General features: G+C 39.5%; 2 protein-coding genes across 8 annotated transcripts; one reads left to right on the top strand and one right to left on the bottom strand.

Annotated features, from left to right (window-relative positions):
• Positions 1–25: 25 nt before the first annotated feature.
• Positions 26–8847, bottom strand: MDH1B (malate dehydrogenase 1B). Of its 7 annotated transcripts, none has more exons than XM_057411778.1 (10): positions 8780–8847; positions 8372–8484; positions 7320–7454; positions 7017–7159; positions 5863–6365; positions 4638–4779; positions 3527–3690; positions 2263–2402; positions 1385–1469; positions 26–420 (listed from the first exon to the last, which is right to left on the bottom strand). In XM_057411778.1, exons 1-9 carry the CDS (start codon positions 8799–8801, stop codon positions 1401–1403), a joined length of 1431 nt encoding a protein of 476 aa, XP_057267761.1. In that variant the 5' UTR covers positions 8802–8847; the 3' UTR covers positions 26–420; positions 1385–1400. The 7 variants fall into 7 exon arrangements, with proteins under 7 accessions (XP_057267761.1, XP_057267762.1, XP_057267763.1 ...); XM_057411779.1 differs by having other exon boundaries at positions 7320–7451; XM_057411780.1 differs by having other exon boundaries at positions 7320–7410.
• Positions 8848–9687: 840 nt separating this feature from the next.
• Positions 9688–21972, top strand: FASTKD2 (FAST kinase domains 2). Its single transcript, XM_057411689.1, has 11 exons — positions 9688–10458; positions 10866–10969; positions 12430–12538; positions 14067–14190; positions 16918–17057; positions 17363–17535; positions 17926–18089; positions 19103–19324; positions 20141–20225; positions 21300–21414; positions 21830–21972. Exons 1-11 carry the CDS (start codon positions 9730–9732, stop codon positions 21947–21949), a joined length of 2085 nt encoding a protein of 694 aa, XP_057267672.1. The 5' UTR covers positions 9688–9729; the 3' UTR covers positions 21950–21972.
• The last annotated feature ends 4682 nt before the right edge of the window (positions 21973–26654 follow it).

Raw genomic sequence — 26654 nt, 5'->3', positions numbered from 1 at the left:
AATACCAATTTTGCCTGAGGATACATATTCTTATACAGTACTGTGTTTCGTTACATCTGAGACATAAATCTGGAGTTATAAAACTGCTACTCCTATGTGCTACTCCCAATCTTGCTCTGAATTGTCAAAATATGAACATTTTAGACATTAAATGATGTTTTCAAAATGTTTTACTGGTCTGAAGAAGTAGAAATCCTAGACTCATTAAAGGCTCCATATAAAGAATGTTATATTCACACTTTTGAAACATTTTTCTTCCTACAGATTTCCAGGTTTTTAACAAGGAAGACACTGTAAAAACTGTGACAATGTTTAGCCTTTCTTTGAGCAATGGAAAACATCATTTTAGTATGGGAACTTTCAGCATTTCTCCTCCAGACAGCTCTCGTCAAGGTAAGACAGCAGACAAAGTTTCCATCTCTGTAAGAAGAGCAAAAACAGTACACATTTTTGCCAACCTCCTAAATACTTACATATGTAAAGCGATATGCAGGGCATCTCAGGAAATGAACTTGGCAGTATCATGTGGCCTATAGCTTTTCCACATGCTTCTAAGTATTAGGAAGGGATATTGGAGTTGTTCTATAGAATTTTAGTTGCAATTTCTCACATCATTGCAATTTCAAAAACTTAAGTCAAGATAAACCTGATGTGTCATTAACAACCAAAGGAAATAGCTTCATAATTTATAATGTAGGGATATTTAAAAGGTTTTTCATCTATTGTAACTGGAAGAAGTGGCAGATGTGGCTGCCACTTACTGAGATTGCCTTCTCTATAGAAAGTAGGAATATATCATTTTTTAGCCTATTGTCTTTGGGTGTCTCAACCTTTTCTTCTTCTGACAGGCTTATAGACTAAAGATATTGAATGAACTATTTGGTACTGTAACAAACAGAAAAATAAGATGTTTGAGTTCCAGTTTACAAGGGTTTTTTCCTCTGTTAGAAATTTAACTCTTGATTTCTAGATAGTACAGAATAGTAAAATATAGTAAAAAATAGCTTCAAAAACATATAGTAGGACATTTAGTAAAACGTGCTTTTCTAATGAGAGTCACTTGGCTTAAAAAAATTTATATTTACTAATAACCTAAGATAAAATGTGTAATGCTAACTGTATTCTTTATACTCAGATTTTATATTCATGATCTGTGAATGACACAAAAGAAACTTATCAAAACAAGCCTGCTACCATGCAGGCTTGCCCCTACTATCACCATGTCCCAGGCATAGTCAGGATACATCAGACAAACACATTGTATTTATAGTCATTTCTGAATGATTTTATATCTATTTTAAATGGAAGGGACAGAAAATAAGAATACATTACTTAAATTCACACTTAAAATTTGATCTGATCTTTTATGGGGAGAAAAACTCACCCTGACGTAAATATTTTTAACCAGTGATTTTATCACCTCCGTATGGTTGCATTTCTTGTATTTCCTTTAGTGCAACGAGCTTTTCCTATTGGAAAAAAAATAATGGAATGGAAGAATGGAAAGAATGGAGGAGAAAAAAATTAAAAGATAAACAAACAAAAAACCCAAACAAACAAAACCCAAACCAAACAACACAGCTTTACTATCACTCATTCTTTTCATCCACTCTAATTTGTAGCACAAACTTAAAATATGTTACAATCAAATAATCCTTGCATGTTACTAGTATGACTGAAGATCCTGAAATCTGACAGAAGCTAGAATGTAGAGCTTGGGACCAGTCTTTTTAGTATTTTAAATTTAGTCAACTTAAATTATTCTTGTCTCACTAAGTGCCAAGAAGTCCATGATGAAATTATTTCCCGCCAATTTCGTATTTTCTGAAAAATCCCTAATTCTAATGACATCTGCCCTTCATTCATGCAGAGTCACAGCTATAAAGATCCCAAAGATATGTCTCCTGGCGTATATAAACTACTCTGAATATTACACAAACAAAATCAACATCAGCAACATGGAATGTAGAAACATTAAATTAAAGCTCATATTTCTGTTTTGCACAAAGCTTGCAGAACTTGGGGTGCAAATTCTACACTCACATAAGTAAACTTATCATTTCCTTTCTGGGCAACAGAACAGTCGTCTGTTCATTTCAATATATTAATAGTACCTTACACTTATAAATACCTGCATTTATTATACTTAAGTGCATATGTGCAGTTTGTCTAATGTTTGGTGTCAAGGTCTCAGTATTCAAAATTATACTGGGAGGTACCCATAGATGGCAGAATGGGCATATTCTTAGAAGAAATCGTCACCTGAATCAGCTCATGGGCTAAGCATCCCAGAACTTCTCGGGTCTTTTTATTGATTTTAAATTCTGTCATGACTTCCCAGTTACCATTCTGGAACCTCACTGGCATAAAGAAGACAATACCTTCAGGAACACAAAACTGACCTGAAGAGAAGGGAAAATATGACCCAAACGTATTATTTCTGATTAAAAGACACTTGCAAAAGTCTGCAACTGTAAGATCTTAGTATAAATGGACACTGCATTCCCTTTTTACTGTAACTTCTTGTTTTATTGAGATTTACATTAATCATAGAAACATAAAATAGTTTTGTTTGGAAGGGACCTCTAAAAGATATATAGTCCAACCCCCTACAGTGACCAGGGATATTTTCAACTAGATCAGGTTGCTCAGAGCCCCATCCAACCTGATCTTGAATATTTCCAGCGATGGGGCATCCAAGACCTCTCTGGGCAACCTGTGCCAGTGTTTTCGCCACCCTTATTTCTTAATAAATTTAATAAATGTCTTAAAAAATTTCTTCCTTATATCTAGTTTAAATCACCCCTCTTTTAGCTTAAAATCATTACCCCTTTCTCTACTGCAACAGGCCCTACTAAAAAGTCTGTCCCCATCTTTCTTATATGTTCCCTTAAGTACTGGAAGGCTGCTATCTGGTCCCCCTGGTGCCTTCTCTTATCCAGCCTGATCAACCCCAGCTCTCTCCACCTTTCTTCATAGGAGAGGTGTTACATCCCTCTGGTCATTTTGGTGGCACTCCTCTGGACCAACTCCAACAGGTCCATATCTTTCCTGTGCTGTAACACAATTGCTGTTAATTTTACATCTTAAAAAGGGGGATTTTTCTTTTTTTTTTTTTTTTTAATTTCATACAAGAGTCAAATGGCTGTTGTGAAACCTTCCATTTATTGGGGTACATAACTACACAAGAAGAATACGCTTTCATAGCTTAGGCTTAAAGAACTACAAACAGTCCTTGCACAAAACTCATACTCCAGAAAGCACTTAAACTAACAGACTAAGAGACAATCTGCAACAAGACAGTATTAACCTAAGAGGTGCTTGTAAGAAGTGAGTATCAAATCACAAGCTCTGGAGTGCAAAATTACTTAGATTTGGAGGTTCTTATGCTGAAAAAAATTCTCAGGCTCCCGCTATATCATGATTATTTTACAAGTTTTTATTAAATTAAAAATCTTGAATAAAAATAATATTATACACACTGGGGAAAGCTACAAGAGAATATGTAGTGCAAAAGTAGAGTTACCTTCAGTACGTATTCCCACAGAAACAATCTCCTTAGGAGGAGAGCCGTGGTACCAGTATCTTAGTACAGTGGCCACTGAGTGAGCAGGTAACATTCCTCCATAGCAACAGAGCTGGGAACTCAGTGAACTCTGTGCAGATTGCAATTCTGAGTGGATCCATTCTCTAGCAATAAAAAAGGGAAGAAAAAAGAAGGAAAACTAAGGCAACTGCAGGAAGACTAGTTGTCTAGAGAAAAAAAAAAGAACGAACTAAACCTGAGGGAAGAAAACAGTCAAAACTTACTTAGACTTCACTGCTGAAGGCAAGGCACCTAAAGACAAAATAGGGTCTAAAAAACAGTGGCTCAAAAGGTAACAACAAGCACTACTTACCTGTGAAAGTCAGGTCACTTACTCAAGTCATAACCTCTATCATTACTATTTGCATGTATTACTGTCTTCTGTAAGAACCCAGCCATGAATCATAATCCCCCTGGGCTAGGCACAGGACAAGTGTAGAATAAAAGAAACCCCTGCTGTCCAGTAAATGCTAGGTTTAATCAGAGTGGGAGTTTCAGATAGCCAGGCCTTAGTGTATGTCATATCTGCTGCCTCTCACTACACCACTAACCCTTTCTCCCATACTTTCAACAAGAAGCTATATAGTGCCAGGTATCTTTTCTACGTATGTGAACAAATTGTCTATTTTGGGAAAATGACAATATTAATGCCCTTAGGCTATATGTTCAATGGAATACAGGTACCTCAAGATGTAGACATATGTTTAGTATTATTTCGGAGTTTCTTCATGCATACTAGACATCGAAGTCTGGACTTCCATTACTTCTTATAGGCAGCTCATGATATGATAGAAGAGAAGCACACTTAATGCGTAGGAAAGTACAGTTATAAACAAAGTTGGCAGGAAAGTCAGAACTCAGCTTCTCAACTTCTGTTGCAGACCGAGTACTTCAATTTGAGTTTTCCTTTATTATGCACAGCTCTAGTCAGTAAGGACAAATATTGAAAACAAAAAACCTTTCTTGATGTTTAGTATACAGTTCAGATAACCATGAATTAAAAGCAGTTATCTAGTTTTACCTTAAAAAAAAGATAAAATCTGTACTGTACCTATCATAAATCATACTCAACAGAGGACGTGAAAAATCAGCTGGGCCCCAAATAGCACTGTCATATCCATAAAGTTTTGCATGTGACAAATCAATGTAGTTAGAGCCAGTAATATTGCCCCAAACAATGACGTTTTTAACTCCTGCAATAGAGGAAAATACATAGATTACCAAAGACATAGACAAATACTTTCACAACATAGGCTGGACCATATGACCTAAAGAAATCCCTTTCAAGATGAATTATTCTTCAGTTCAGTGTCCTGCCTCAATAGCAGAAATCATTTGATCTGAAAAAATAAACAGGGTTCTCTATAACATTTGGAATCTCATCACATACTGAAAAAAGAACTTTTCCTGAAAAGAGAAATTTATATCATGTTATTGTACGTAACAGAAAAAACCTAGTAAATACTTAGCTGTCAGAAACCAAAACAAATCTTGTAACAAATATAAAGCAATGTTTCTTTTAAAATCCTGTAAATGCAAAAATAGAAATCCTAAGTAAAAAAATTTATTAAGAAAAAAATATCTCCCTACTTTGGTACAAGAGGAATTTCTCAAGTAACCTGCTGATAGGATATTCAGCATATTTATTTATTTTTCTATTTTATTAGGCTCCAAAATATCTAGACTTGTCATTGATGACCAGGTCCTACCCCTGTAATACTGAAAGAATGCTGATGCTGAGCAGGCCTTTGGAGCACACTTTCGCTTTGCAGCGCAGAACCATGTAAATATAACCAAGCTATAAGAATTGACCTGAGGAAGAAAGCTAATTTACCCAGAAATAATACTACAACTTAGTTCTACTATGCTATCGTTATCTGCACAACAGTATGTTGTCATGTTTATTCGCAGATAGTCTGTGTGTCTCCAAAATAATAATGCGCTTCAGAATGCAAATGCAAGTGCTAGTTCTGGACCTGCAACACAGCTCAGTCCTTCTTAGCATATTTCCAGCATGAAATATGCATCAGAATGACAGGGCTGCATCCAAGAGTTAGCAAAAGAACTGACATTCATGGGATCAGGCACAGATCCAGATAGCAGTAAGCACAGAGAATGGTAGTCACATCCTGGCATTCCCTAGTGCTATACAATTCAGTATAAAGGGTGCACTGCTGTGCTTGCATTCCTGCGTGCATATTAACTGTGTTCTGCAGTGTACTCCCAAAGGTGTCCATCCACTGAATTCTCCAGATGTTACCAGAACACATAGTCACCTGCTACATTTGTATTCAGCTTCCTGGCCAGTGTGGCTTTAGTTGCACTTTCCCAGGTTGTCGCAACGGCAATGACATTTTTAGGCTTAATGGACGGGCCATATGTCATAATCATCAGCGCCTTAAGGTTCACAAAGGTTTTTCCTGATGAAATTACTCTGACTTCACTCTTGGCATTCTTCTCAATCAAGGGAGCATATACTTGACAGATCTCACTCACTTCTCTTATGTAGTTCTCACGGGATTGGACTTTACAGTTTAAGAGGACATCATCAAGAACAATGACAACATCGGCTTGAATAAAAGCCTCATTTATTTCAGTGTGCTCTGAAATACTGCGGAGGAGTGGGAGAGCCATGTCTTCAGCTTCCATTACAATACCACAAAGAACTTCCTTAGACTGGTCAGTGTCAAGCAAATGGATACTGATTTCTGTGGTCATGCCAAACACTTCTCCATTTGCCAACAGAGGGATCAGGTGATAACAGATTGGAGTTGATGCACTGATAAGAGAGTGAGATAGAAAAATTATAGTTAACAACTAACCACTGCTTGTTTGGAAGAAGTACAGAAATAAAACCAAAGATCTTTCTTTTGTATTTATGTTTAAACAGACCATCAGTTTGGATTACTCCTTCTGTTATTTTAACAGGTTAAAATGTACAACAGTTGAGTCCTCCTTTCATTTGAAGGTTTTTCCATTCTATACATTCCACACACCACTTAAAAATTGTTGTCTTTAAAGAACCACATTTTTTTAAAAAGATGCTCTGTTAGGACTACCAGAAACAAAGACATTTCTGAAGCTACAACTGTAATAGACACTTTACTTAAGTACTTCCCAAAACATTCAATGCAAGATAGTTGCATTACAAAATTCCTAGGTTATTTTGTAAATACTTGCTTTTCCCTAAGGTGAACTGGGGTGTAAATGTTGCCTGTTCACATCCCTCAACTAACCCAGTGCAAAACATAAGATAAGTAGGAATGATTTCTAAATTATATACTGAATGCTCATAGTGAGGGGTGCAGAACCTGATTCAAATCAGCAAATTACAGATAACTTTAGGTGATTACACCTATTATATGTGATAGGAAAAAGCGCTTTCTTCTGAAACTAAGTGAAACTTCATAGATATTCTTCTTATTCTCACCCGGTGATCCAGATCTGCAAAGGCTTGATAAGATTTTTAGTCTCTTCCTCCTCTTTTTCAACTTCAATATACTCCTGGAGGTTTTCCTCAGCAATGCTTAACATTTCCTCACTCAACATCCTTGAGGTGATGCCGTAATAGTGCTAAGAACAAAAAGGATTATCTCTAACCAAACTAGAACCCAAACACAGCAAGGTAACATTAGAAGGATAGCTCTATTTAGATTTCAAGGATGAATAAAGAACAACAGTGTTATAAGAAGCTGTAAAATATATGTTTACAGTATTAAAGGCAGCTCATTACCTGAGCGTATTCCAGAAAATCATTAAGTCCTCCCAGAAGCAGACCCTTCCCTCCACGGTCCAACAGTTCTCTCCAAATGATAGGAGAACATCTGTGTTCCCATCTATTCATTTCACAGGTGTCATGAAGCCACTGCTAATGTAAACATCCCCACCAAAAGGTTTTAATGCTTTTTCACAACTGATAACAATTAAATGTCACAGTTATAAACATTCTTCTTTCCTGTCAACACAGAGTCATAGAATCAAGTGCTTCACAACTTATGTATCACTGCATGCAAAGTAGTGGGGATAACACAAAGCAAGGCATGGTGATTCACTGTGATACCTCTGCAAAAGATCTAACTTCTGCTTGGTTTTACTGTTGTAATTGTGTTTAGTTGTCTTAATGGTACTGAAAATAGCAATGCTGTGAAGCAGCAAGTAATCCGCAGATTCCTATTTAGCTGCAGAATGTAGGTAAATTGCTATTCAGTTAACTATTTGAGTTACTTGGCTGAGGTGTCAAGCAAAATATAAGAGGTACAAAACATCATAGTACTGTCTATCTCATGAATTAATACTGCATTCTTTTCAGTTCCTCACAGGGACTACAGTGAAGCCATGGCAACACATCTACAACAAAAGTACCCAGAAAAGCCCATCACATCGTAAACAAGTATGTGAGGTTTAATTTCATACTGCCATTGTCATTCAAAGCCCTTGAATGCCAGAAATATTCTTGATAAGTAACAACTCTGAAGGTATATGCAAACACGGTGTGCAAAAGATTTACAGGATGAGCAGCCATTTATACATAATAAAAACATAATGAACTTGAATTTCTTGCTGCCAAAACACAGCTCGAGGCTGGCCCACAGTTTGTGCCCATCTTCGTGCTAAGATTCACAAGAATGCCAGTCTCTCACAACATTCAAACCTTTCCCCCGGCTAGCTCTTGTACATCCAAAGCTGCTTCTGCAGCACCTTTATCCACATATCAAAACACAGGAGAAGAGATGCCGGACCCAAGCCATGGGGCACCTCACAAGGATGTGACTCACAATCCCTTACCTCCCATTTGTCGGGGTGCTGAGTGATCTTGTGAACCCTGAAGTTCGGTAAGTTAGCCTGAAGATAGTCCGCCAGGAGTTCAGCTTTGGCATAGTAAGGGCAGTTAGCCTTACCTGTGAACACAGCGACACCACCACAAACACAAGAAGTTGTGACATTAACTGATAAGGGCTTATACAGACCGAACGCTTTTAAATCGCACTGATTAACAGAGTTTTACATAACCAGCATCCTGTGAGTTCCAAGAAAGGAACGGAGCAGACACATGAGCCAGCCAAGAAAGGGCAATTTCTGGGGTAGAACAGCCTCTTCAGCAAGTGTTTAAGTGGCTGAGGGTGTCACCCCGGGGGGGGGGGGGAGGCACAGCAGGAGAGGCAGTCCCCTCATGACGGGACGAAGGCGCCTCACCTGCCACCACCACCTTGGCCATGAGCGCCGCTCCCTCCAACGGTGGCTTCGGCGTTGCTCGGCAACGCGCCGCGCTCCGGGGCGGTTTGTCCCTCGGCCCGCGCCGTCCCTCTCGCGAGGCTTCGAGCGGAGAGCGCGCGGGGGGAGGGCAGGGGCCTCGGTGTCATGGCGCCGCCGCGTGAGAGGTAACGGCGACCGGGCGGCGGGGGTCTGGTGCGCGGCGCAACCCGTCCCGGCGCGGCTGAGGCGGGCAGCGGGCGGCACGGGCCGGGCGGGACAGGGGGGTGCCCCGCTGCTGCGGCCGGGTGCTGTGAGCCGGTGCGGAGCCGCCGAAAGGCCTCTTGTCTCCTGGCGCCGGGCCTTCGGCCCGCACCTCCTGTACCGTATCCCCTTGGGCAGCGTTCCCAGTGCCCGCAGAAAGCGAGCCCGAAACCGAAAAACTCTGCCCTCTGGTGCCTCCGGCATGGGAGTGTTGCCAGTGGTACGGCGGCACGGGGCTGGGTCAGGCTGTTGGCTGTGGCCGCCGCCAGGCCAGGCGGGATTCTGTTAAGCGGAGCTGAAAGTTGGCAGTGACGCACCAGAGCCGTGCCAGGGGCAGGAGAAACGCTTGTTGGGAAGAGGCTTTCCCTCCCGCATGGCTTTTGGTTAAAACAGCAAAGAATGCGGATACTCAGGATGAGTTTGGCTTGTGTTGAGATCTCTAGAGCATAAGAGATCCAGTAGAAGTCTCACTGCAAATCATTTCCCAGGGATCGTTTTCCAGATGTTCATGGGTTTGCTTGGTTGGTTGGTTGGTTGTTTCCTGTAAAAAGTCGTGCATAATTAGGTAATTGAAACTTTAGTAATTGAAAGTTTGGTCATTAATCTGTAATTTTCAATTGTTTTTACAGATGAGTGGTGTTACACAGTTCCTCCAGGATCTATTCTGGTAGAATTTCATCCGATCCCTCATGCTGAGTTGGCATTTAAGAGCTATTCATGAGGCATCAGTCATAATGAATAATAAAATAAATTATTTGTTAAGCACCGTAAGGTGCATGCATAGGTGCAATTCTGTGCTCACTCCCAAATCTTCAGTCACAACCAGAAAACGCGTGTTATGGATTTGCAGGTACAGGGAGCCTCTGGAAAAGGTGAACTTCAGGCGATTACTATTAAATATTTTTCCTCCTTTTTGTGGCCCATCTCTTCGATTTCTGTCTCAAAAGACAGATGTTTTTAGTACAGGTGCTAAGATAGAACCAGAGAAGAGTACAGAGGCTTTGGTAGGTGAGGAGACTCCCCAGAGCTCCTTGGAACTTGAAAAGTTAGATGATTCTGGGAGCCCCAAAGAGAAGCACGTAGCAGATCATGGTAGTGAACTGTTCTATACTAGTCTCCAGAAATGTACCTGTCCTAGTGATGCTCTGGACTTGTATGAGTCCGCTGTTTCCATTAAGCACTTCACAAACTGTTTAACTACGGTGTGGAGGCTCTTCAAAAACCTATCTGAAGAGCAGCAGCGTTACGAGAAGCAGCTGATCTTTGAGCACCCGGCTTTTGTCAAGCTTTGTCAGCAGCTGCTGCGGGATGCCCGAAGGATGATGCGGGGTGACCTGGTGTTCAGTCTGCACGCCCTGGTGAACCTGGGTGTTCCTCAGAACACTCTCCTGGTCCAGACTTTGGTGAGGGTGTGCCAAGTAAGTATCAAAATCCCTTGTCTCCTAAATTTGGGCTGAAACCTCCGAGCTAACTTTGGGATGCAACATCAGAGAGAGTTGGGTTATATCTCTCGTTTAGTCTGATGTTCTGTGGAAACAGCTCCCATAGGGTGTGTACGTCCAATGTCCTTAATTTTTGAAACCACTGCCTGATTTCAGAAGGATTTAATAGAAGTCTCAAAAATCATGACCTTTGTCAAATCAACTAAATTTGACTGATGAGAGACCTTGTAGCTCACTGCAGTATTAAAGTTCATGAACTGACTTCTTGGGGTGGAAGATGATGGCAAGCACCATATGCCAAGTTATGTGGATTGAGCGGTTGTTTTTCTTTTCTGAAACTTTTACTGGTCTGAAATAATCTGACATTGTGAAAACTTTAACAGGAGAAACTCAATCAATTTGATAACCGATGCATCTCAGTTTTGGCAACTACCTTAGCAGGGATGGATAAAGACAAGAATGTGAGCGCTCTTCAAGCTGGATTACAGTGAGAAAAATACATCTTTCACATGTTCTTCATATTTAAATGTTTGAATATATGTCTTAGAAATCATGGGGGGAATGCACATAAAAGACATGCTGTGGCTTTAGGATGACAGTGGTCAGATAACAGCAGTACAAGACAGTGATTTTTGGCATTGTTTTTGCAGTTCCAAGCAGAAAGGCTTCCGATGACACTGGGTGCTAGACTGCTCTGCAGAGGATTCATATTGTGACTGCAGCTCCAGTACTGTGTTTTTTTTGTGATGCCAATCAAGTCACTTTGCATAGCTATGACTCTTTATCTGTGTGTAGAAAGGAGGTAATGAGACTAGCTTGCTTTGTGAAGTATTTAGATTTGTCATGACAAAAAATGCTGTGCAACAGCCAGGGAATATTTTCTTTTAATTTAATAAGTAAAAATTAAAAATGAAGGCAAATTTAGACTTTCTCTGTGCATCCAGCAAGGCCTGCTGTGGAGTGTAGTTATTTTTTATCTGGGCCAGGGAAGTTTACATGGGTAACCAATCTATGTACTCCCATGAGATTGTTTTTACTGAGGCTGTCACAAAATTTGCCTTGGCTTTTGATCCTTTGTATCTGGTCCTGTTTTGCGAAGGTAGATGTGTTAGTGATATGCAGAAAACAGATTCTCCGGGAAGCTCAGGTACAAATTGCTTGTTAAGTTGGTGGAAAGAAGGACATCCATCTACAGCTCTTGATGTCTGGAGCTCTTGCCCATTTGCAGGAAGCTGCATCTGCAGGGTGAATTTCAGAGCAATGCACTGCCTTAGCGATGCTTCATATTTTTGTAGCTGTGCAGGTATATTTAAGGGTGATTCAGATATAACAATAAAATACCTCCTCCTGAGCTGGAAAAGGAGATGCTAGGATGCAGAACTCTATCTTGTTCTTATGATCTCTCCATGTTATCATCTCGCCTTCTGTTTCTGCAGCCACAGCACTTGTTTGGGTGTTTTGCCTCACTTGCACCTAGTTGGTGGTGTCCATCCCTGAGTTTGCTAGCTGCTTCAGAACTTACCTGCACAGAGATGATTCTGTGATAAAAACGTGCTGCTTTCTGGTTGGTTGTTTTTTTTTGCCTGCAGAACAGTGTTAATTCCTTGAAGTTTAACAGCACTCACATCTGCACAGTCACATGTGCAGGCTGGTCAGGTGCCCCGGCTGTTAATGTATCAGTAGCAACACTGATCTATCACAATAACATTAAGAAAGCATGTATCATTATTTCCATGTGCAAAATATCTGTGCTGCAGCCACATCTTGTAGAGATATGCCAGCCTTGAAAAAAAGGAGGTGGGAGAGGAGCAGGAAATAACAGCTTAGTTTGGGAGTAAGTCAGTGAGGAAGAGTGGGGGTACCTACCTATTTCTGGTGAAGGTATGACAGCTCTGTTTAAACAGTTCCTCTCTCTAGCTCAAGTCCTTCTGTGTGTTTCTTCATCAGATTGCTAGTGGAGCAGCGCATTACAAGTATCAGAGACATCTTTATACTGCATAACCTGATGAAATGCATGGGAAGAGAGACTCCAGTCTTTCTGAAAAAGAAATTAGAGGTAATTTAGTTGTAGGCCCATTTTTACTACCACAAAGCTTGTGCTCTTGCATTGTTCATAAATTGTGTATGATTCTTTTCAGACAGTTAAAGTACAGTAGACAGGTTAAATGCATTTGCTCTACTAATCATAGCCCAGCTGCAGAAAGAGCTTGGATTTGGAGGTTGGGAATAGCCCACCATTAAAGGGGGCAGAAAGCAGTGGAGATGGCAAGAGGAATCAAGGCAATAAAATACGAGTGCCTTCACCTCTTGTTTGGGTTGGCCACATGGTATTTTACAGAAGCACTTACAGGCTGTTCCCTGAATCCGTTACCCAGCTTGTGGCTGGAAGACAAGACAGAAAACTAGTCTGTGATGGGGCTGTGTCCAGTAATGGTATGGGGGAGCAATAGTGGCTTGGAGGACCAATGGCAGTGAGATGGCAGGAGAACTCATCTAACTCATGGCCTTATCTTTCTGTGTATCTGACAGGTCCCTTGGGAAATACAGTGATTGAGAGCAGGCTGTAAGTTTTATGGTGGGGTGTGCTGGGTTTCTTTCCCTGATTTAAAGGCGTTTTTTGAAACCTTTCAGATAAGGCCTGCTAGTGGTTTTATCACATAGCTGTAGGGCTCTGAAGTCAGAGTTTGTAATAGCATTCGTGAGGAGATGAGGGAAGATACCATTGATGGGAAACTGGGCAAGAACAGAGCAGTGCAGGGGGCTCACGCAATATGTTAGGTGTAAGTAAATCATAAAACCTTGGGCAAGGTACCACTTTTACAAGATGGTGACAAGCTGGCTGTGTAGGAATACGGAACTGAGAAGTAAGTACCATTTTTCCATGTTAACTGAGGGAGCACTTAATTTTGTGAGCCCACTGGGTGCTATTTCTAATACTGTGTAATTTCTATTGTAGATAATTTTATATTTAACCTTTGATATGCATGCAGTAAGAATATTGTGTTTTAATAGCCAGTATAGTTTGTAGTCTCATTTTTACTGTCATATCAATCTAATTACTGCTTCAATAAATGAGGTCTCTTTTGTGGCATCAGAGCTGGCCGCCTGTGCATCAGACCACATCTATAGCTGGGTGTCTGTGTTAGGGATAGGCCACTCGGTGTGGTATTGGATCATTTTGAAGGCTTACAGCTTTCACACACATCCAGAACAGTAATTGGAGTACTATTAAATGATTCAACTGTGACAGTTATATTTCTGCTACTTTTTCAAGAGTTGGTAAAAGATAGATATTCAAAGTAGTGGGAAATGAGCTTATTGAGACTTTTTTAAAAAAAACATAAAGGCAGATTGCTGGGAACTTGCATAGTGACATGGCTCTAGAACACTTGATCTGCTATAATTGTGTATTTAGAAATTGAGAGTAATTACTTTACACTTTTGCTGTTTGTTGCTCCTTTTTCTTTCATGTAAACCTGAACAGGCTAAGGAATTTGTGAAAGTTTTGGTAAAAATGCCTTCACCAGAGAGCAGTGATAATATACCTGAAGAATGAAGGATTAATAAACTCTAATTCACTTTAGATGGCAGTTTTGAAAGAGGTAGACCATCTGACTTTCCCGAATGCTCTGCGTATGTTTTTGGCTCTTGTTGCAATGAATTATTGTTCCATTCCAATCCTGAATGCCTGCAGTAAAAAGATCCAGGGTAAGAAAAAAATGTTTATTAAATTCCCTTCCTTATACCAAATGCTTCCTAATTGTCTTATCTCCCTTTTCTGATTTCCTTTAAAACTCAGGAACATTTCTGGTTTACACTACATTTTAGTGATGTGTTTAACAAGCATCAGGACGGAAAATTACTGATGGACAATGAAAACAAATAGCTCTTATTGTCTCTGCCCTTCTTAACATTTACCTGAATTACATTTTTTTCTCTGCATTTTTCTATATGTAGAATTTAGGAAAAAGAATGGAATTTTAGGAAGAAAAAGCAGATTTCAGATAAACTTAAATCTGAATCGGAAGTGGACATCGTATAAGATGGATTGGTGGCTTAGCGTGAATAGTTGATAAGCTAAAGGGAATGTAATGTTTCCCTGATTAACTGGATTCAGATATTGAATGTTGCTTAATAACTGACCTCATGCTGCAGCCCAGAAAATAATTAAATGAAAGGTAATGCTTTCATCTTTCTCCATACTTTTACAATACATTTCTTAGGTATATGTGGTCAGTATAAATTGATTCAGACTTAAAATACATCTGAATTTGTATATAAAAACACATTAAGATAGGAAAATAGCATTATTAACATAAATGAACCAGGAGTGTTTGGGATTCATATACAACCTTTATTTCTCCTGGTTCTTAAGTGTTAGGACATACTGGCTTCTCCCATAGGACTTTCATCACACTTAGTACACAGGCTAGATGGCATACACACAATGAGCAGCTACTCTTGTTATTTTCCACCCTAGCTTTCCCATGGCAGAGTCTCGGACATCCAATTCTTAGAAAAATAATAGAGTGCTACAGGAATAGGAACCTATTGTTCTGGGAGGAACCTAGAACAAGGAAATTCTTAGGTTTTTATTTCATTAAACTCAGTTCACAAGTGTCTTGGCCCAGTGGTGTATTTTGGTCTCTTTCTTCTCATGCACCATTGGGTTCTTTCATTGTCTCCAGGCAGGCTGTAAATTCCTTCCTGTCCCTCCTGGTTGTAGCTAACAGGTGCGACTCCTTTATCTTCCAGTTTGCAGTGGTCTCAGGGCCTCTGTTTTCATAACAGCGCAGGTTGTAAATTAAGTTCAACTTTATTTAGGTGGTAGTTAACTGTTTGAGACCTAAGGCTCTAGCAACTTCAGCTTCCCATGCTAAGCCACCACTCATGCTAAGCAAAACCACTCAGTCAAAAGAACTCACTTAAAGGAATTCAGTTAATTAAACTTAATTCACAACAATTTAGTACTTCTTTTTCTGCATTTTTTTAGTACAGGTTCTCAGGGCAAATGATGCTCTGGGGTCAGAGTGTTCAATTTCTGGACAGAAGTCACCCCTATCAGAGGCTCCTGATGGTATATGAAGAGGAGGGAAGAGCACGCTTTAGGGCTGAAGGGGGAAAAGAATTCTCTAGCAGGTTTTCCAAGTTCTGTCCTGTTTGTGGGGCTCTCAAGAAAGTGGCCTCCTCTCCCATATCTGGAGACGTGGCCAGAATTGTAATAACTTCATAGGTACTTCCTGAGTTAAATTTTGCAGCAGCAAGGGAGCGACCCAGTGGTGATACTAACTTTCTAATTACACAGAAGAGAGATTAAGGTCAGAGTGACCAGCGACACGAGATTCCATTAGCCTGTTTTCTTTAAGAATACCTAGCATTACAAATCACTTTATTTGATACACAGCTCTCATTGGCTTCCATCACAGTTGTCAGCACTCAGCAGTTCAAGAAAGGAGGTAACTGTTTTATGCTGAGCCTGGAAAATCATTGAGCACAACTCAGAGGAGTTCAGTTTTCAGGAATTACTTTCCTGCTATCCTCTTGAGTCCTCTGGCAGAGGAAGAAATAAAGTCTAGTTCTACGGGGTGCTGATCCTACTACTGTAACTGTGCTCTTTTCTCTTGTGCTTACTGTCTTTATGACACGTATGAATCTCATTGCAACGAACAGAGTTGTTGAAGAGAGAACAGATATGTTCAAGGGACAGCACTGTTCTTCAGTACTTAATCCTTTTCATCTCAGGATTAGGTCCATCTTGTGTGGCAAATGAAGCAGCAGTCCTGTGCAGAAGTCTGTTGTCATCTGGCACTCAATCTGTGTCATCACTGCTTATATGCCAGGAGGTTGTGTTACGGTTCTGGGTTTTCCAGTTTGACATACAGTAATGCTTCAGTGCTTGACAGCCTTTAGTGCTTTTTAGACATAGATTCCTATTTGTGGTTTCCTCCTGGTTGTAAAACCAAATGGGGGGAAAAAAGTAAATTTCATCATGTGCTAATATCTGATCAGTCAGCAGCTTTAGATCCACCTCTTTGTTACGGCCTCGGCGGACATGTTGAGCTGGACAGCCCAAAGGTTCAATCAGTGCTGAAGTGGCTAGCCTGAGGGATTCCATGCTGAGTGCAGGCAGGTGCTGAAAATCAAGAATCCTGGAACAGAAGATGTTCTGGGAAAGCAATCTTCTTGCTGCTTGTGTTCATTTGTCCCCGTTTTCTGATTTATCATTCTAGCTTGACCCAGCCTCAGTTTCTTCATGTGTTCTAGCTCACTTGGCTTTGCCTGGGTAGTCTCACACTATTCCCCAGTTCCTTACCTGATTTTGTTTGTTTTTCCCCCTGGCATTCGTCCCTCATCCAAACTGTTCCCACAATGTCTCCACCCTACATTTCCTGTTGCTTTGCTTCATTTGGCCTTCTTTTTGCTCTTCTGTTACAGAGCATATCCATGATATTCCATTTCGGCAGCTAATTGTCATTCTGGAAGCTTGTTACAGTCTCCAGTACCGTAATGTGAAACTGTTTTCAGCATTAGCAGACTATGTTAATTCTACTGCCAGCATTTGGGACAAAAGACAGGTAAGTCTGAGACCAAATAATTTTACAGTGATACTAGTAGAGTATCTGGTGCTTTCCATCTTACCTTTCCTCATGTTTATGTTTGATCTTTGGAGAACAGATTTTCTTAGGAATACCAGTCTGATGAAGTTGATACAGTTAGATTTTTAAAATGCTCTTCTATTTTTTGATGAATAAAGAAACAAGAAATAAAATGGGTGTTATATTTTGAAAAATTTGCTTTCATTAGTAATGCCTTTTCTGAAATCAGCGTTGGATCCACTTCACTGGCTTTCTTGACCTTATAAAACTATCTTTTCTTTTAGATTATGCTTTTTCTTTCTGCCTGCGAGACACTTGGCTTTCAGCCTACTGAGTTGATGGGTATTTTTGCTGAGAAGGTGACAGAAGACCCTGAATTCCTCAACTTGAAAAACCTTATGATTGTTCTCCGAGTATATTCACGACTCAACTATGTTCCCAGAGACCAAAATCATCTGTAGGTTTTCATTTAGAATGCCTGATAATATACTGTGTAGTCACTGTAATGTATGGCAACTAGTATTTTGATTTCAATTATGCAAAGGGTTAGTAATCCTGTTTTTTTAATCTGTAAGGTAAATTTGCTGTGTCTTTTCACATTTTTTTTCTACATAGGATTTTTTCTCTGCAACTGAAAATGGAGACATTGGTTCTAGAGTGATCAGGCTACTAAATCTGTTGATAGGTAGCTGTATCCCCAAAGAATAATCAAAAGCTAATTTTAAGATTACACAACATATGATTATACAAGATAACAAAGATTTCTAGCTTGTATTTTTGTTTGAAATCTGTATTTTATATAGCCTTATTTGTGTATTTAGATACTTTTCTTCTGCTTTTGGAAAAGGTTTTTTGAGACTCTTCATAGCTGCTTGAATAAGTTCCTCCCTCAGATTTCCAACACAGAACTGCTGAAGGTGGCATATTCATTTTGCATCTTAGGATACCTTCCTCATCATGCACTTGATACACTGATGCAAAAGGACAGCAGGAATGAACTTCTACTGTCAGGTCAGGCTTTACTTTATCATCTTTTTTTAAAAGTGATATTCTGCCTCCATTTGTAATTTGTTGTAATTGTGTTAAAAGTTTAGAATTTAAAGAATGCAAACATGATTAATAGTAAATTTGAAGTCCTGTAGGTGAGGCTAACATAGTAATGGTGATCTAAGTGATCTCTTTCTCCACTAGGGCATCAGGCTTGTCTTAGGCCCCATAATTTCAACAGTTGAATAGTAGGTGTGCACATGGAGAGAGGTGAATACGAGATCCATGGAAAAAGAAGTGTGTAAGAGCCAGGGGTTCCATCTTCAACAGATGTTGAGGCATTTTTAAAAGCACAGGAAGTCTCAGCCTTTGTAAACCAGCTTTAGTACCTGAAATCATGAGTCAAATTTATACTTTTTGTTCTGTTGTTGTGCTGAGTTATAGTGAGGAGCTTGGAATTTGTTTGTAGTAGAATTTGGTTTCCACATTACAATTCTCTACAGCCAGTAGATTAATTCAGCAAAGTAGAAATTCAGTGTAGAGTAAACCACTGTATCTTGCTGTTGAGTGTGCTGTGACTGAACATAAAAGCTGTAAAGCTGTAACTGCTTATACTGTGTGCAGCTTAGTACTATTACAAAGTACAGTTTCTAAATTATCACCAAGTCTGATACTGCTTTTTTGTTTTATAAATAGCCTTCTGGTTGTCTGGATTTTATAAATGTTTTCGTTCATACTTTCTCATTCCATGTTGGACTCCTTAAGTCTCTTGTAATAACTGACAGCATGCACAGAGCTGTGTACAATAGAGGGGAAAGATGGATAAGCAGACAGGTCTCAGCTGTAGACTTCAATATTATTATTGAATTGGTTATGTATATTTAACAATACATTGAAGATAATATTCTGTAAAGAAACAATTGGGTTTTGATTTCTATATTGAAATTCATTTGCTCTGCTAGAACAGAATGATGATAAAATGAAAAATTCTGTGAGATGATACATTGGATTTAATATTTTCTTGCATCCTTTTTCAGAAGATCCTCACAGAGAACAAAAGGAAATTATGCTTCGCTGTGTGAAAGTGTGTATGGAACTTGATAGCCCTTCCTTCACAAAGCCTGCATTTGTACTGACTGAGAATTCCTCCTCATTAGTATCTCTTAATCTCAGAAAGGCTCGGGAGGCACTGATAGAACTTCTGGGAGATGAGAACATGTTTCAGCAAAATGTTCAGCTGCCATATAAATATCATATTGGTATGAAGCCAAATTACTGTTACATTCTTTTTAATGTAGATTTATAATCCCCAGAATAATAAGATGGCAATAAATTTGCATAGGGTGTAAGTGATTAAAAGTGTAGACATAGTCTTTTAACAAATGATGTTGTTGATTGGTGAATATACTTTCTAGGATGCTTATGTTAAAGCATTTAAGTCCATTTACTAAAACTTTATGATTGCTCTTATTTACAAAACTGAGTTGGACTTTCTGTTAAGCATCAGTGAGCAGATGTTAATTGTACATAAATCCAATATGGCCAACTGTTTTACAGAGTTGACATGTCAGTACTAAATCACATGAGAAACAAAGCTAAACAGCAGCTGCCTTTTGTTAAGTTCTGGCTAAGGTTTGGGTTTTATTTTCATTTATGAAATGGGATATGACTTTCGACAGGTAATTGTTTCATAACATTTGGTTTCTTTTATATTTTTATATTGCTTAATTTTTTTGCCAGGTTACCAGTTTTTCTGTATTTGTAATACTTTTCTTTCTAAATATTTCTAATGAGGCATCAGATTATAGGAAAATCTGAGTAAGGATGACAGCAGTACTTTCTTTGGACTATGATTTCACTTGCATAAAGTTACATCAACAGGGTTGTTTTTTTTTGGAGATGTGCAAGCTATAGCTATTTATATTGGTTACAGGGAGGGAAAAGTCATCAGTAATATATAAATTACTGAAAAACAGCTATTAGAAACAGGGCAATGATGGCATCTGTTAACTTTTTCAAATGAGCTGTTCATCTGAAAGCAGTTTGAACAATTAATGTTTTCTTTTGTTTTCCAGATTTTGAAATCAAAATAGATACAGACAGAAAGAAGGTGCTCCCAATACCTGCAACAGATGATCACACTGACTCAAGTGTTCAAAGGTGTCTTTTTTGACTGCATGTTTTTCTAGCAGAATAGTTTTATTTGTATGTATTCCATCCAGTTACTTCTTTAGTTCAGTGATTAGCATAAGCAAAGTACATAACTTGTTAGTTGTGCTCACTGAAATAGACAAAAAATGCCATGCCAGTTCAGAGCAGCAACGCATCCAGCTCACTACCTTCTTCTAGCAGAGGCTAAAATTTAATGTTTCAGAGAAAGAGGCAGGAAACATCACAGTAATCTGATACTTGTACTTCAAAACCTGTATCCATTATGACTGAAATCCCTTCCAAGAAATTGCTACATTATGGTTTTAAAATTCCAAGTATTTGTGTGTCCAATGAAGCATTCAGTTATTCTCTTAAGTCTCTAAAATGTGCATCTCAGTGGTATGTTATGGCAATTAATTCAGCTGCTGAAATGTAATTTAATTAAAAGGGATCATCATACCACATTTTAGTGATGAAATTAATCTTGTGTGGAAGAGTGACCTCCCAATAACTGAAGTGGGACATACATCATTTAAGTAATGCTTAAGTAGAATTAGGTAATACACATTTATGTGCTGGATCACTGCACAGCAACATATTTTGTACAGTTTGCTTTTTGGGAAAAGAGAGCTAGTGAATGGTGTAGCAGAAGTTCACTGCCAGGCTTCCAAGGCATGCAGCTTTCCTCACCCTTCCAAGCAGGCTTTTATGGCTGGAAGTAATTGATTCTAAATATTATGAAAGGATCAGAGTAAATGCAGAAGCTGTCAAAATAATGTAGAATTTTGTATGATCTGCTTCCTTCTCACTGTGGGAGAGGCAAAGATCTAAGGAGAAAATTCCATTGTAGGTATTTGGGTAGATGCTGGTGCTTCTGTGAAGCTCATGGAAGAAGAGAGGGTCTAAATTAATTAAGTCTGGAGAAGGAAAAGGATAATGGAATTTGTGCAGTACTGATATTTTTACCTATCAGATAGAAAGCTATATATTCTGCAATGTTAAAAGACATCATTGAATCATTGTCTTAAAAATGCTTATTCTGCATTTGTACAATGGAGTCTTGCCTACTCTTCTTGGTTGTAGACTGGCTTTACTCTTTGTTCCTCTGTCTGCCTTCTGTTTGGGTTCAACACACCCCCAAGGGAAGCTGGCAATGAAGAAGCGGCATCTAAATAAACTGGGCTATCATGTAATTCTGGTAAGAGTTACTCTCTCTGTCCTGTTATCAGCACAGTGATGAGTATGTGTGGTAGAGCAGGCTTTGTAGTTAATGGTGAGCCTCATCTAGAGAGGTAATTGTATAGGTGGTGTCCCTGGGGAGAAGGGACAGAAAAACTCTAAAAGATAAGCTACCACTTACCATTATCAGCAAAATAAATATAATCACAGTTCAGGGAAAATGAAAGGTCAAGCCCCTGAATTGCTTTTTACCTAAAGAATTATGAGTCTTTGACATATTTCCCTGATTTTTATAGAATAGATGATTCAAGTCAGCTTGTTTTCAAAGTACATTGACTCTCTATGGCCTTCCCATGACTGAGCACTTAGTTTGAGGGACCAGCCTAGTTTGCTGAATACAAGAGAACTAACGTACTCTGTTTCCTTTCTTCCAGATCTTGAACAAGAAGTTTCAGGAAATGACAAACGAAGATGCTGTTGAGTTTTTGAAAGGAAAAATTTATCCAGAAAATCCTTTCCCTCCTTCTGAAGTGACTGTGCAAGATAATAATTAAAATAAACATTTTGGGTCTCCTGATCTTTCTTTTTCCTGTGTAATTCATGTAAGGTTTTAACAGAAGAGATAAGCAGTTTTATACACAACTGCCTACTGCAAAGTATCACAGATTGAGAGAAGCCTGTAAAAAGAACAGTGCTGATAGTGGGGGTCTTCTTTAGCAGAAGGAGCTACTTGATTAACCCAAAAGCATCGTGACATGCATTGCTGTTGAAACGTCTAAATTTTATCTTCACTTTGCTTCCCCTCCCCATGCCCCAAGTCAACTTTTTCTCTTCTGGGTCAGGGAAAGGAACGTTCTTGGTAACATTTACTGGTAAAATCCATTTGTTGTACTGGACTTGCTGAAGTCCTTAGTAAGAGCATTGGAATGCTCAAATTACATATATTTGCCAACAACAGCTTGCTTGTTTCTGCAGTGTAATCTGATCTTCAGTCACAGTTTTGCTGTACTACAGCCACAGCCCAATGGTCATGAAGGGAAACAGCAGTACTTCCTACAGTTACTGTGTGCTACCTAACCGTGGTGCCCTTGCTTCACTTTCTAGCTCCAAGCACTAAGTTCTTTGTCTTTCTGAAGTAGCGTGGACACGTGGTTACCATATTACAATGATGAGATAAAAACGGTGATAAGGTGAAAAGAAAATAATGTGCTTAAAAAAAATTCACTGTCCAACTTCTTACAGAACCTATAGGTAGGATATGGTTCACATTTATGGAGGAAACTGCAACTAAAGCAGCATTGTCGCAGCAGTCTGGCATAAAGAGCAGAGAGCGCTGTTCAGCATTTCAGTCTCTGAAATGCAGCACATGCAGTAAAGCAGATTTGATGCAGTTGTGAAACTGAACCACCAGAGCAGGGTTCATCTGCTTAAGTTTGTTGTGCACTCGTTTTGGATCCACTGCTTTAAGAAAGCATTAGCTGTACAGCAGACTGGTCTGACCCATCCTGATGTTCTGAGCTGGCTGACTGACTCATGGTCCCAGCCTGTGCTGAAGGAGATCTGAAATACTCCGTGCTTGAGAGCCTGGTAGTGCTCAGAGCTGTGTTTGAGCAAGCATTTGGTGCTGGTCAAAGATGAAGCCCTGCAAACACAGCTAATGGAGTGTCAGCTGCGGCTCCTGTCTGGGCTGGGGAACTGTTTCCTCTGCTTTGAGCTTTTTCAGTCAGGTCCTCAGTAGCAGGTATGTAGCTCACATCTCTTCAGGGACAAAACACCAGGCAGGGAAGTATGCTGTTCTCCTGGGTGCTGACAGCCTGGACAGAATTAGCCACCGGTGGACACAAAATGGTATAGCATTTTGGATTAAGTTAGCTGATCACCATCTTTTCTTTCTTTTTTTAAACACCTTACAGGTAGGTGGAAATTTATACAGGCAGTATGGAAGTGTAGTAGTCTGCCGTAGTGATCACCTTGCTTATTAAAATATCTTGCTTTCTTCTTTCTGAGTAACTTAAGTCATTACTAAGTCACCTACACCGATTCATAGTTCCAAGCAGTATGTAGCTGCTGCCAGAGACGTCAGAGCTGTGGGTTTCTAGAATCTTTACATCTGCTAAAAAACACCTCTGCTGCAATGTCTGAAATAAATCTGGTGTCCAGTTCAAGTAGTAAGGGGGATCTAACCCCCTGTTTTGTGCATTACAACCTGTATTTAGAATACTATTCTCTCCTGAGTCATGCTTATTAAAATTAGTGGGATGCTCACAATGAAGATCAGTAATAATTATTTTGCTCCTGTAATTGTGGGTTTTGTCACTGCATGGATTGCTCAGTGCCAAAAGTGCAAAATCCCCTTTTTAATTGAAAGAGATAATAAACAGATGTTTTTAGCTGACCTGCCAGTGAGGCTAGCAGGAGATGGAAGCTGCGCCTTTCTCTATCATTTTCACAGTCTGCCTGCAGACCCAAAGAACCCATGTGTTTCTAACCTTTATTCACACTTGGAACACTTTACAAGTGCAGTGGCTGGATATTTTTTTCTGAACAAGGAGCAAGGAACCAGGAAGCTGAATATGGCTTTATTTCATACAGTCCATAGGCGTATCTTATTAACAGATGGAACCCAGACATTTGCTCTGGTGTTTGACTCACTAAAGGTATTTCAGGGGTGTATACAATCTGTAGCAAGGCCAAGGTTATCAACCTTATGTAAAGTGAAAATAGGTAATTCATTAAATAAATTAAATTGCTGAGGGAGGGGAGGATCTTCAATGAATTGAAGGCTTATTAAGGAAGATAAAGCAACTATACGGCTTAGAGTAATTATGTAGCTATGACTTAAAGATAGTGAACTCAGCTGCGCAGAACAACCATATATTTGACCACATTCTTGTATGAAGGCAGATTATTTTATTCCTGGGCCACAAAGAAGTCTGAAAAGTAGATCCGTACAAATCTTTCCTTCATTCCGAGCTATGAAATACTGGAATAAGTATTTGTCCTGCTAATCTCAAAGAAAGAGATACTGCTTTTTCCCATTCCTGCTTTTTACATGCTGCTTCCTGTTAGACATCTTTTGATTCACAAATGTTATTACAAAACAGTAAAAGCTGGCTTATCCTGCAATTTTTCCTTGATAATAATGAATATACTATCTATCCTTTGACTTCTGCAGGTCATCTGAAGGATACCAACATACAAAAGGGTCACAAGCTCACATCATTGTCATGTTTCACACGATCAATATGAAAACACTGTGAGAAGGATTTACAAATGTAAGTTCCATGGCAAACTTCCCTGGCTCAAGAATGATGTTAAGCATTGCAGGATGTGTGAACAGATCTAAACTGAGAGCAAGAAACAGGAAGGCAGAAGATGTGGGCTGCAAGGGTCAGGAAGGCTTTTGTGTGAACAGAAAATAAACTAGTACCATCTGAGCAGAAATGAAACAAAGCTTGTGAAGTAATGCAGAATGAGAACAGGGAGCGTTTGGAAAAACAAATTGTCTCCATAAGCAGCTGGATTCGCAAACCCTGACAACCTGTTTTTCTCTCCTGCTTGGATTTGCTTATGTCTAAACCCGCTTTTAAACCCTAAGTCTAGCCTTCTCGGTGTGAAATATTCCAGCCACTCCAGAAACATCCAGGAACTCTCTTTAAAACTTCCTTCTTGCTTTGAAGTTGACTTAGACATTCAAAAGTGACTGGGACAGAGGGACTAAACGTACATTGCAAGAGTCTGATTTTTGTTAAGAAATCACAATCTAAATAAACTGGAGCTTAGAATAAGAGAATGAAAGTCTGTTTCTCCGGTATTGCAACTGTTTCTGCAGTTTTCTGGCAAGAGGTTGATTTATGCTTTCTATGCAGAGAGCTAGAAATGTGGCTCTGGTCAATTGCTGAAGTGCAGAAATATTCTGATATTCCTGTCCACACCCTGGCTGGTGCAGTAGGTATTATTTTATATTGCAATTCGGTAATATTAAGCTATTCTCTTTGCACAGAAGTCTCAGAGCACATACAATCCCTGAATGAGGTTCCAGTTGCAATACCTCTTTACTGACACTAGAATATACGAATTAAAAAAGAATTGCAGGTTTTGTCGATCTCAGAAAAGGTGAAACATTCACTCCTAGCTGAAATGTTCTGAAATTAGTTATTACAGAACAAAAGCAGAGCCACGGTTATCTGTTGTTCTCTACATGTATCCCTTTAAGCAATTATGGTACTTAAGCATAGGTTTTACTGAACATGCAATCCTGAGATTTTGTTCTTTGCTAGTAAGTGCTGTGGGTTTAGTAGTTCTGCATTGTTCTTCTAAGTGGTGCAGATATAATGGAACTCTGAACTATGTTTAAGATCTGTCCTAGTTGTTGCATTTTTTTTCCCTTTTTCATTATTTCTGGACAACTGCAGTGACGCTATGAATGTGATGGCAGCTGTAAATAGCCACTCAGGAAGAAGAAGGAGAATCTGTCTTTGGGTCTGCAGAAAAAGTCCTTGTGTCCACAGATAAGCAGCGAGCTGTCTGTTTCATCCTGTTCTGTCTCTCCAAAAATGCTCCTATGCTATACTCCAGTAACATTGTTGCCATGGCACCCATCAAAACCCAGATACGCTCTTGCTTTATGCAGCAAGATGCAAATTTTTACAAACAGGAGAATTTCTTTTCACGTCTCACTGCTATAGGTAAGAGACGACCCATGCCTCCAGACAAAGGCAATTTACTGAACACTCTCTCTTTCCCATTCCTGTGTATGTGCTGTAGCTGACTTTTCTCACTTCAATCCACAAAGGGCATTTGCTGAATTTTCTGTATTTGCCTGTTTAATTTTCACGGTACAGACTCTGCTGCACATAAGATGTCATCTGTGTTCGACCACCCTTTAGAAAGGTGGGGAAGTGTGTGGGAGCACGGGGAAAGGGGGAGTAGCTCATCTGCTGGTTTAAAGTCAGGGCACTACAGCAGTATGCACCAGCTGATGCTGTGGCTCCAGAGCTTCAAAGGAGAAAGCTTGAACTGTTGTGTGAGCCCAGTTTTGTCCCTCTGCAGCAGGGATCAAGTCATTCACTGTACTCTGCCTGCACAGACACTGGTGTAAATGGCGACAAATGTCAGTGAGGTTTTGATCTGTACTACATATACATACAGGGGCTTATACATACATATACATACATATACATTCAGGGGCTTGTTGTGGAGGAGATTATATATCTGTATGCTTAGATGTTATTGCACACAATAGCTACAGAGGAAGGA

This window comes from Pezoporus wallicus, unplaced genomic scaffold, assembly GCF_028554395.1.
Source record: "Pezoporus wallicus isolate ANWC-B61680 ecotype Strahan unplaced genomic scaffold, APGP_CSIRO_Pwel_v1 contig_6732, whole genome shotgun sequence".
In the NCBI taxonomy this organism is placed as follows: domain Eukaryota; kingdom Metazoa; phylum Chordata; class Aves; order Psittaciformes; family Psittacidae; genus Pezoporus; species Pezoporus wallicus.
Note: the sequence above shows the minus strand (reverse complement) of the source record. Positions and strands in the feature narration are given on the sequence as shown.